We start from the raw sequence: 11219 nt of genomic DNA, 5'->3' as shown, positions 1-11219 counted from the left end.
CGGCATTGGGGCAGGGGAAGCCATGAACCTGCTGCCCATGCTTTGGCTCTGGCGTTGCTGAGGCTTCTCGGGGCTTGAAGACAACAGTTTGCAGTTGCCCATTCCCACTCACCCATTCCCTTGTTTCCAGCTCTGACTGTTTACGAGGAACAGAAAGCATGGAGCATTTTATGCACACCCACTAAGGCAGATGTGGTCATCAGGTTAATGCAGTGTAACAGAGGAAAAACAAGAGGCAGCAAGTGAGAGTGAGCCAGTCCCATGGATGTTCAGTCTGGCCACGGGGATGCTCCAACCCGGCTGCCTCTGAAGGTGGCCCAGGGCTCCGTGCCTTCACCAGGAGATGTGTCCCACAACCAAGGGATGGCATTGGTGGTCTCAGAGCCTTTGCACGTGTCTCTCTGCAGTGTGAGGTTACCTCTGTAAATGACCAGAGCAGGGAAAAACACCCCTTAGTAGCTGAGAGGTGAGGCAAGGCCGAGGTAAGGAGAGAGTGGGTCGGTTTCAACAGAAGGGTGAGGAAGCAGGACAGGAGCGTACTGCAGCGCCGCCACAGCAACTCCCCGGAGCCATGTCCCCAGTGCCCAGTGGGACCTGCCTGCACTGTGCTTCACGTGAGCTTAGGTCTGTTCTGGGGACTTCTCGTTGCCTTTAGTGACAGACTGATCACCAAGGGGCACCAACTGGGTGCAGCAGAAGGTCCTGCGGCACATGCAGGGTGCTGTGGCAGTGCATGCCACCTATCCACTGCCCCTGCAGGCCACTTGCCACCGCAGCCCCTGGGTCACCTGCCCTGCTGCTGTTTCACCTGTCCCAGGGGGTGGCAGGGGGTCCCCTGCCACTCTGCCATGGCACTTGGTTCAAGTTGTGCCTGCAGCCGCTGCTTCAGGAAACAAAACATTTCCTCTGCTCCCAGGTTCCGGCTGCCTGACATGTTTGCAGATGGCAGAACTGCTCCAGCTCGCCAGGCCTCTCCCCTTTGCACCCAGCCTGGCACCCTAGAGCTGGGGACAGATGGACAGCGTGCCGCAGGATGAGCCGTGCACTGAGACTGCTCCTGTCCCTGGCTGGTTGCACCCTGCTCGGGGGTAGGTTGGGGTCTGGAGCTGCCACAGGGGACTGGGGGTGGCCTTGGCTGCAGTGGGGAGAGAAGCATGGGGACAACTCTCACGCCTACAGAAGGCACCTGCAGGAAAGAGAGGACTGAGTGGTCTTCCAGGTGTGATGGGAAAGAAAACCCCAGGGTCACCAGCAGCCACGTTGGGGTGTCAGAGCCTTCCACTCCAGGTAGGATGCTGCAGGGTGTGCAGGATGCTGCAGGGTGTGCAGGATGCTGCAGGGTGTGCAGGATGCTGCAGGGTGTGCAGGATTCGCACATGCGAGTGCTGAGCATCGCACTGGCAGCCGGCACTGCCCAGGCCCAGGGAGTCGGTGTTTGCTGGTGCAGGACAGAAGCTGGGTGCTGGGGGGGGGAAGGCCCCCGATGCCTGTGTGCAGCGTGGACAGGCAGTGACCAGCCAAGGAGCGGAGCGACGCTGTCTGACCCCGCTGCTCCCCCTCCACAGGAGCTTTGTTACCTCCGCGGGATGTGAAGCTGGAGGCACAGAACTTCCATGTGCGCCTGCGGTGGGAGCCGGACCCCGGGGCTGCATTCCAGGCCACGTTCCAGGTGGAGTGGAGGAGGAGGTAGGTGGAGGGGCTTGTCCCGCTGCCCCCTGTAGGCAGGGGGTCATGATCTGGCAGTAAACACCCCCAAGTGACCCCAGAGCAGAGCCGGCAGCGAGCTCTGGAGATGACTCATCCACGTCCTGCTCGGGCAGGGTCAGCTCAGGACTGTGTCCTTTGGGCTTTGACCACCTTCAAGGATGAAGCCTCCACAGCCTGCCCAGGCAACCTGTTCCCTTTGCTGGTCACCCACCCAGTGAAACCCAAAAGGGGCTGTACTGGGGTTTGGGTTGGTTTGTTTGTTTTTCCCATATGCCTAAACAGAATTCCTGTTTAGCAGAATTCCTGTGCCTGCTGCCTCTTGTCCTTTCATTGGGCACCACTGAGAAGTTTCCATCTTCTTTACTGCATCATGTTGATAAGCCTGTTGCTAATGCAGCCCAGGATGCATCGGTGCTCTGCCACACTTCCCCCTTAGATGGGATGGGCAGCCTTCCTTTTTGGCTAACAAGCTGCTGGAAAGGAGACATCCCTGAATTCTCTCCATGGGCAGAACCTCCCAATGGATCGATGCAGGTGCCTGCTGGGGGAACAGCACCGGCCCCTCCTGGGTGTGTGAGCTGTATTTTGACAAGATCCATGACATCTACTGGGCACGGGTGAGAGCAGTAGCTGGAGGCGAGCATTCTGAGTGGGCCTACTCCCGTGAGCTTCAGCTCTACAGAGACAGTAAGGACCAGTAAAGGAGCTCCTTCACTCAGCTGGGCTCCTGCTCTTCCCAAGGAACCAATGGGGAGAGAGTGCCTTGGAGAGGGCTGGTGGGACATGGTGGGAAATCAAATGAGGATACTGGTGGGAAAAGTGCCAAGAGCCCTAACCAGGCAAAGGGGTGGGAGCAGCACTGCTGGAGAAGGGCTGGGTGAAGGGCAAGGGGACAGAGGACGAGGCACAGTAAGGTGATGACCATGGATGGGAGGCCCCAGGCCACTGAGGCATTGTGAGAATTTGGGTCTGTGCAGGATGCAGCAAGATGGGGTAGGAAGGAGGATCCCCTCCGGGCTTTGCCTTTTAAAAGCATCCCCTGTTTATCTCTGCCATGGCTCTGGGAGGTGATGGGTGTTCCAGCACGTGAGGCTGGCGCAGGCTGGGGAAGGCAGGAGTTGTCCCTCCAGCTCTGTCCGCTGTGACTGTGTGTGAGGTGCTAGCACATGCCTCTTCTCAGTCACAGGCTGGCTGTCCTGGCCAAAAAACCTGCCTGTGTTTTGGAGGAAGAAAAGCTTGAAGACCTCCCCACAGGGGGTTCTCACAGTGAACAGAATGTGTTAGCAGCTGACATGGGATGTAGGGTGGCTGCTTTTCCATCCCTCCTGCACCCAGCTGCCATGGAAACAGCTGCACTTTGCTGGAAGAGCTGTTGCTGTACTCCACAGTGAGTCTCCAACCATCATCTGATGGCTCAAGATAAGGCACTCAGCAGCAAGAAGCAGCTCAGCCATGGCCTGTGCTGGTGTGACCAGAGACACACTGAGCATCACAAAGATGTGGTGGTGGCTGTTTCTGGAGCTGGTTTCAGTCACAGCACAAAGCGCCATCATGCCAGGTCTGAGGAGGTTTCTGTGTGCTGGGAGAGGGATGTCAAACAGAAAAACATCATTTCTAGGGAAACAAGATGCTGCCTTCTGTTTTGGGGGTTTTAAGTTTTCTCTTCCCCTCCCTACAGCCATTGTGGGACCCCCCAGGTTGTCCTGGCTGCTCCAGGGTGACATCCTCACTGTCAATATCATCATGCCACTCACTCCCTATCGAAGGAAAGCCGGCTCCCAGAAGCCGGTTGACCGAGTGCTGCTGAAGCTGTGGTATTGGCTGCGCCTGTACGAAGGGGACATGCTGGTCCAGCAGGTATGTAGCGGGGTTGGGCAAGTGGAGCAGTGCCCAAACCCCACCTCCAGCTGGCTCAGCCACACACCCCTTCTGCTTGCAGGTGCCCTGTAGGCGGAGCAGGGAGGAAGCTCCATGCACCTTCAGAGACCTGAAGCCCAGCACACAGTACTGCCTCCGGACGGTGGCCGCAGACATGTCCCGGGAGCGGAGCCGTGAGGCTGAGCAGTGCATGATAACTGCCACGGGCACCGCAGGTGGGACCTCTCACCAGCTCATCTTGGGTCCTGCTTGTGGCATGGGCATGTACGGAGCTGTGGGTCACCCACCCCCCCAGCCACTCCATCTGGGTTGGTGGCCCTGTGGGGACTTTTGTATGGGAGATAGAATCATAGAATCAGAATAGTTAGGGTTGGAAAGGACCTTAAAATCATCTAGTTCCCAACCCCTCTGCCATGGGCAGGGAAAACAGTTGTTTTTTTGTTGTCCCCCTTGGGCTTGCCCCTCATCTTCTCAAACAGTCTGCCACAGGAGCTCTGTGGAGATGCAAGCATAGGGCAGGCTAGGGGGATGCTTGCTGGGTGGGATGTAGGAAGGGGTCTTTCCACCCCTCAGCCTATTGTGACCTCCTCACAGGCTTTCCCTGGGTCCTCCTCGTTGTCCTGAGTGGCATCTTCCTGCTGCTGACTGTGTCCGGCCTCTGCTTCCTCCTGCGGCTTCTCTTCCCCAGCCCCTTGGAGACCCACCTCCCGAAAACACTTGTGAGTGAAGAGTGTTCCTCCCTCTGCCCCCCGTGTGCTGTGGCTGAGTCAGGGTCCCCTGCACTTCCAGGGGGCTCAGCACCTCCTTCCCTCCACCTCCTGCACCACCAAAACCGTTGTCCAACCCTTTGCTTTCCTGTTCTCCCTGGCTTCTGTGCAGGGATTGCTTGTGTCCCCAGGCAGGTGAGAAGTCTCCCACGGCCTCTGGCAGCTGGGGCATAGCTTGGGAGCAGCAGTGTGACAGGACTTGTGGCTCAGCGCAGTCCCTGCAGGCTGAGGCTGACGCTGACTGTTTCCCACCAGGGTTTCCTGAACAGGGAGCTGAGTGTGACCTTTAGGACTCCCACCCTCGAGCTCCAGCAGGACTCTGTCGCCCTGCTCCTGCTGCCCATTCCCTGCTCCCATGGGCCACCTGCAGCTGAGCAGACACCCGCAGCCCAGCAGCTCCTCACGGAAAGCCTTTCCCAGAACACGAGTGGCTATTGTGCCAACGGGTTTGGGCCGGACTGCTGGGAGGGAAGGGACCCATCCTGTGTCTTGCATCCTGCGCTGGGGCAGGTCTTGGGCTGCCAGGTCTCCCTGCCGCTGAAGGAGGATGAGACAAGTAGTGGTGATGTGCTGGAGCGGCCGGTGCCAGTGGGACTGGCAGGAGACGGCTACACAGGTGACAGGGAATACCAGACATCCAAGACATGGCTCTCCCTGCACCTCCAGCTCTGTTCTAAATGCCAGTTCCAAGCCCCTGTAGCAGGCAGCTGCCTTCACCTGCCCACACCAGGCAGGAGCCCCAGCCCAGAGGACGAGTGGGAGAGGCTTGGCCTGGCAGGCTGCTGGGTACCGCTCAGCTCCGTGAAGCTGCCGGCCAGTGAGGAGGAGGAGGAGGATGGGGGGCAGTTCGCCTCCACCCGCCAGCCCCTGCGTGGCTGTGGGGCTGCTCGGCAGGCAGGTGACGGCAGCGGGCAGGAGGGTGCCCCGGAGCAGGCAGCGCCGGGTGCACCCAGCCCCTGCCTGCCACGAGCCGCTGTCTGTGGCTACGAGCCGCGTCCCCCGGCTGCCTGGGAGCTGTAGCAGCTGTGTCTCTGGTCACGGCATCCGTAGAGCTCGAGGTGGCTCCAGGAGCTGCCCCAGCCACGATGGTGCGAGCTCAGACCTGCCTGTGCCTGCAGGGCCAGAGCCGCGGCAGCTCCCGGGGCAGGCACAGGCTGCCATGAGCTGGCGACATCGGGATCTACAGGGCTGCCCCCTGTGGTTTTGGTGCTCCTGAACCAAAGCATGAGGAATACATCCCAAAGCTGAAGCTCGAGACTTTTATTTATCCATCTACATGTGTGTATGTGTGTGTACGGTATATATACCAGTGCAGATTTATGTATTTACTCACATAGAAACTTCTACTGAGAGAGTAGGTCTTTTATTTTCTTGTCTGAAAATCCTGACTGTGCACTGGAGCTGGCTTTTAAATAACACTAATTTGCTACGGAAAACTGGCTCCCCTCCTTGTTCTTGGTGTGTTACAGAACCACCACTGCCCTGCCTGAGAAGCATCTGGGAGAGGCACCAAGAGTATTTTGGGGTTTCCCTGGGAGAAAACTGCACCTGCAGCTGCTCTGCGTGCGGCTGTTTTGTGGGAAAAGGCTGGATCTCCAGCTGTAAACTGCTGGGCTGGTTTCTGATCCTGCCTGCCAGCACTGGGACAGGTTTCTTCTGAGAAGCCCTGCCCTGCTGTTGTCTCAGGGTGAGTTTGAAGCTGTGCCTGGGGCAAGGGAAACCCTCTTCCAAGTGCCAGGCAGTGTGGCGCTTATCCCAGCCCAGGAGGCTTTCATTGTATTTTCTCTTCTGTGCCTGAGGAGGGGAGGGATAGAATGGCGCTGGGGGGGAGTAGGTGTCCAGCCAGGTGGACGTCCACAGACATATGGGGAGATGTGGTGTATTAAATAGGTTGGGCTGCATTTTGACAACAGGAAGGAGGTTGTCCCAGGAGCTGCTGGAAAGAGCACGGGTGCTATCACCACAAGCTGTTTGCTGCCAACCGAGTTCCTCACAGGCTCAGCTGAAACAAGGCTCTGAGTTTCTGTAATTTGTTTCACTCTCTGTGATGGGCTGAAAACAGGGGCTCCAGCTCCAGCACCACTCCTGACGGTCACTGCTTGTGGCAGGGCAGCTGCTGGATGCCAAGTTTGGGCTGGGTTACAGCCAGTGCTTTTGTGGCATCCTGCCAGGGCCTTCAAGGTAAAAGCAACCAGCTCTGTTCTGAGCTGCAGCGCTTGGATCCCCACGGGTGATTCAGGCGAGTTACTCACTGGCAGCAGGGACTCACCCTAGCATGGTGGGTGGCTGAAGAAGCTGAGATGTTCCCATTCTGTATGAAACAGAGATGTGCATGCAGGGTGGAAAAAGGCAAACGTGACATTTCAAGGTGGCATTTCAGCAGCTGAAGTTTCCGAGTGGATGTCAGAGGGGGTTTTTGCTTCGTCTCGGAGGTGTGAGCTGTGAGCCACAGCAAGAAGATGCGATGCTCACTGCAGGGTTTGGAGCCGGGTCCAGGGGCAGGTCCCAGGCAAACCAGTGCAGTATGACTCCTGGCTGGGCCCCTCCGTTGCTGCCGCAGCGCTCGGGAGCGGGCACGCATCCGGCTCCCACTCTCCCTCCGGGTGTCGGGGCTGTTCCTTGTGTTGCCTCAGGCCAGCGGCCGCAGAGCAATGCCGAGTGCTGGCTGCGGAGGTTTGTGAGAGCTCTGACTCACCGCGATCAATACGCTGCTCCCGGCTGCTCCGCTCTCAGCTTCTGCCGGTCCAGCATCAAAGTGATGAGACGAATGCAGTTGTAAACAGCTGTGTATTAGGCACAGTCGGGTTAGGGCTGTGCAAGGGGGTATTTATTACTAATTCTCAGACAGCTGCTAGCCTATAAAACTATTGGAGAGTGGAAAATTGCTGTGTTGGGGCTAATGGGACTTTTGCAGCTGCCGCAGGGGAAAAGCCACCCAACAAACCCAAGGGACTTGGCAGCTCCTGAAACGATGCGGGGAAATTGAGGTCTACTATTTTGCAGGCTGCCAGGACAAATGAAGGACCCTATTTGTCTTTGAAAGCCATGGGAGACAGAGAGCAGTGTCTCAGGCCAAGCTCTGGGGCTGGGATGCTGCAAAACTGCTTCTGCTGCATGTGGTCTGGGAAAGCCCATGCCTGGTTCCTGCATGCGTCTGCATCCAGGAGGTGCCATGTGCACTCTGCTGAAAGAGCTGTGTGTCACCAGCTTGTCACCAGCTGCCCTTGCTCCACAGGAAGAATGTTGGATGGAGGAGGCTGGCAGCTTGCCCCAGCTCTTCTCAGGCAGGTTCCATGAGATACGGCCGGTCCTTGTGCTCCCCATCCTCCTGATGCATACATCAGGGGATCTCTGGCCTGTGGACAAGGAATGGGCTGGCGTCACAGCTCGGAGCTGTCCCAGTCCCCCCATGCTGCTGGGGCCACACTGCTCTGCAGCTCTCTGCCCACACAGACAGCTCATGCACCAGGTGATACACAGCACAAGCAGAGCTGCCCTCTGGGCTGCGGGCACATCATCTCTTGTGATGCACGTGTGAATTTGGCAGGGTACCCAGGCTTTCTCCCTGTCTTGCCCCTCTCCAGTCCGTGCCTGTGTCCTGAGAGCAGAAGCAATGACCCTGTCTCCATGATTTTTCATTACATGACATGAAACTGGAATCCAGGGGATGGAAGCAGCTAGAAAATAGGCTAGGTATGGATTTCTGTTAGGAGAAAGGTGCCAGCTGAGCAGTCCACCCAGGCAGGATGGATGAACACTTCACCTCATCCATCTCCCGGTCTGATCTGTGCCTGACAGGCAGGGGTTTGCAGACAGAAGTAATGATCTCCTGTCAATGCGCCTTCAACCACTCCATGAAAAATGAGAGCCTGTGCCTGGGCATGCAGACGCTGCCATGTCCCTGTTCTGTGGTCAGCAGGGCCGTGGTCAGCCTCGCGTTTAACAGACAGATGCTCAGGTTCCCAAGCATCCTCTCCAGCGTTCCACAGGGAAGACTCCATGATGTTCCACCCCTCACAAGGAGAGGACACCAGAGATGGAGGAACACAGCTCTCCTACCGAGATTTCAAAGGGACTTTCCTCATGGCACCTCTGAAGCAGGTACTGCTCAGCCTGGCCAAGTCCCAGCCTTGGTGTGGATAGGAAAGAGCACCAAACAAACTGCTTAGCCAGGAATAACACCCAAGGTTGGTTTTCAGCTGAGCGCCTAAAATCCTCTTGTGTCTGCCAGATCCTTCCTTGCTGGTCTCAGGAAGCACGGCACTTTATGAGCAAGAGTGCAAGCTGCTGTCATAGCAATGGTGGCCTGGCTGAGGCCACCGAAGAGAGGAGCAGTTTCCCCTGGCTTTCTCCGAATTAAGCCTTCTAGGCAGAGATTTCATTAGAATCTATTCCAGTTTGCTGACAATAAAGTCAGTTGAAAGTGAGCTTGTGAATAAGATGGGGTCTCAGATGGGAACTGGAGAAACCTGGACGTGAGAGAGCTGGGCCAGGTCCCTGATGACATGTGGAGCATGTGGGGTCTGCTCTGTACTCACATCTTTAGAGAGGATGTGTTACTCTCAGGAAAGCCATTTTCCATGACCTCGCCTTGTGACGGTTCCTGTGGGACACTGGATGCAAGGCCTCCATCCCTGACTCCCTTTTCTTTTGCAGAAATTAAAATGAGTGTTTAAGCCCAAACTACCCAGACTCCAACTCTCTCTCTCTGAGCTGCTCCACAGCTGCTGGCTGCAGAGAGTGAGGCTTATCTCTTGCTGGGTCCTGTCAGGGGCTGGGGCACCCCCTGAGGATGCTCAGGTGGACAAAGACTTTGCCACTGTCCTCGTGTTGCCATGAGATGTGAAAGGAGCAGGAAACATGGTAACTCTTGGGGAGGAAGATCATGCAAAATGGAAGTGTGGATCCACGTATTTTGTCCAGATATCGGCCCTGTGTTCTCTTCTGATCCTCCTCCAGACCCAACCTGTCCATAGTTGAGCCTTCCAAGGCACTTCGTCCCATGGTAAGCAGTGGAGCTTGTGAAAACCCAGTCAAGCATTTATCAAGCATCCTCATTCTAGAGTGGCAGAGATCGAAGTGGAGGGAGAGCAGATCCAGTCATCCCCTGTCATCAGGATAGAGAGCAGGGATAGTCATTGCCTGTCATTCAGGATGGATGGCCAGCCCAGCAGCAAAGGCAACCCACCTGATGAGAGCAGATCGATTGCAGAGGTGGAGGACATAAAAGAGAACCACCTTGACTCCGTCACTTGCAGGCTCTCGGGAAACTGTGACCTTTACTAGGCTTGGAGAAGGAGAGGAGATGCCTCCCCAGAGGATGGTTGTCACTTTGGCACTACTGCTGGAGGCTTGCTGCTCCAGTGCTTACCCTGCCTACCCTGAGAGCGACAGAGCCCAAGGTAAGGACACCTGAAAGCTGGGTGGGCTTTGTCCCTGTGCACCACGTTGTGGCTTGCACTGAGCACTGGCTCCTATCCAGTGTTTCATGGAGGCTTGGCTTCTGCAGACATGCACAGCAGTGCAGCTTCCCCCTTCTTCTCTTGGGCTGAAAGACCTTCTGACCTGGGGAGGCATTTCTCCAGTGCTCTTAGGGGCAGTGTATGGCCAGCAGGGTTAAACCTATTCCTAGCGTGACCAGGTTGGACAGAAGACCATCCTGAACCCAAGGGATTGCTTTGGCTGTTGTGATCTGTGGACGGCAGAGTTTGGGTGATGTGTCCAGGTACTCTGGGGTGACAGACAACGTTTCCCTGGGGATCAGCCAGCCTGGGGCGTAAAAAGCATCCTTTCGGCTATGTGTTCTTCTGACACCCTGCCGGAGATGAGGGAACTGCAGCTCATGTGCAGAGCAAGCGGAGCCCTCTGGGCAGCCTGGGAGGGACTGAGTGAGCTTTCCTCATGTCACAGGGCTGGTACCAGCCTCCCCACCAGCCGTGAGACCTGGTCCCACGACACTGCCTGACCAGCATGTGCTGGGGCTTCTCTGCAGCTTGGGCAGAGCTTGAGTCCCAAAGGACAGTGTGACCTCAGCCCCGTGATCCGCTTCTGCAAGTGGCCCTGGGGTGGCGCTGGTGCCTGCTTAGGGGCTGCTCTTGGCTGACTCAGGGGGACTTCCAGAGCTTCAACAGCTTGACCACATGTCTGAGGCAAAGGGAATTCAAGGCCAAGCCCTTGGGATAGCTCAGCTCCTGGAGCTTAGGGGAGCTTCCCGCTGGCTGTGTACAGACGGGCACTGAAGGAGGGATGGGTCGAAGAGTAGGATGCTGGAAAGCCCCGACACACCAGCTGGTTTCCAGTTAAATACACTCGGACACCAAAGGACTTACTGCCTGAGTTGTAGCCATGTGCCTAATGCCTGGTTTTGTGGTGACCTTAAATTACGCCTCTCCTCAGAGCAGCACAGACAGACTGCCAGGGGACAGACTCACCCAGGGGAGATTCCTGCTTGTGCCCACCCGAGGTGCTACCTGGGACACCGGGATCTGGGCTCAACCCTCTCCAGCTAAGCGAAGCCAGTCAGGGGTGCTTGGAGCTGCCCTCAGAAGGGACTTCAGTGGCAGGAGGAATGCTGGTGGCTGATGAGGACCTTCTCCACTGCATGCTGCAGCCATACTGGAGGCAGTGCCAGGCAGTGGGTGCTGTGTGCCTCGGCTGGTGGCGCTGTCTCCCACACCATCCTCACAGGCGAGGTGACAAAGCTGGTGTTAGATAGGTGGAATTGAAAGCTGGCTGTGACCCGTGACACAAAGTCCAGCTGGAGGCCTGTCACCAGCGGTGCATCCCAAGGGTTGGTAAGAGGAATTACTGTGTTTAACATCTTCATTAAGACGTTAATGATGGAAAATGGGATAGGGTGCACCCTCA

The 11219-nt window shown here is 56.9% G+C and overlaps 1 protein-coding gene across 3 annotated transcripts; it reads left to right on the top strand.

The window, feature by feature from the left end:
* On the top strand, window positions 1-6039 carry LOC133265237 (interleukin-22 receptor subunit alpha-2-like). Of its 3 annotated transcripts, none has more exons than XM_061445537.1 (7): window positions 1-1088; window positions 1566-1686; window positions 2219-2394; window positions 3386-3564; window positions 3647-3800; window positions 4180-4304; window positions 4608-6039. In XM_061445537.1, the coding sequence occupies exons 1-7, from the start codon at window positions 1034-1036 to the stop codon at window positions 5370-5372; spliced, it is 1575 nt and encodes a 524-aa protein (XP_061301521.1). In that variant the 5' UTR covers window positions 1-1033; the 3' UTR covers window positions 5373-6039. The 3 variants fall into 3 exon arrangements, with proteins under 3 accessions (XP_061301521.1, XP_061301523.1, XP_061301522.1); XM_061445539.1 differs by having other exon boundaries at window positions 4484-4777; XM_061445538.1 differs by lacking the exon at window positions 2219-2394.
* The last annotated feature ends 5180 nt before the right edge of the window (window positions 6040-11219 follow it).

The sequence above is a fragment of the Pezoporus flaviventris genome, unplaced genomic scaffold (assembly GCF_033815535.1).
Source record: "Pezoporus flaviventris isolate CSIRO_AGI_PZ_B2104156 unplaced genomic scaffold, CSIRO_AGI_Pfla_v1 ptg000005l, whole genome shotgun sequence".
Taxonomy (NCBI): Eukaryota; Metazoa; Chordata; class Aves; order Psittaciformes; family Psittacidae; genus Pezoporus; species Pezoporus flaviventris.
Note: the sequence above shows the minus strand (reverse complement) of the source record. Positions and strands in the feature narration are given on the sequence as shown.

What these genes read in the sequence shown, in the direction of transcription:
- LOC133265237 (XM_061445537.1), top strand. Translation starts at nt 1,034, where the DNA reads ATGAGCCGTGCACTGAGACTGCTCCTGTCCCTGGCTGGTTGCACCCTG. An exon ending in AACTGCCACGGGCACCGCAG is followed by an intron (nt 3,801 to 4,179) that starts GTGGGACCTCTC and finishes ACCTCCTCACAG; the next exon opens with GCTTTCCCTGGGTCCTCCTC. An exon ending in CCCACCTCCCGAAAACACTT is followed by an intron (nt 4,305 to 4,607) that starts GTGAGTGAAGAG and finishes GTTTCCCACCAG; the next exon opens with GGTTTCCTGAACAGGGAGCT.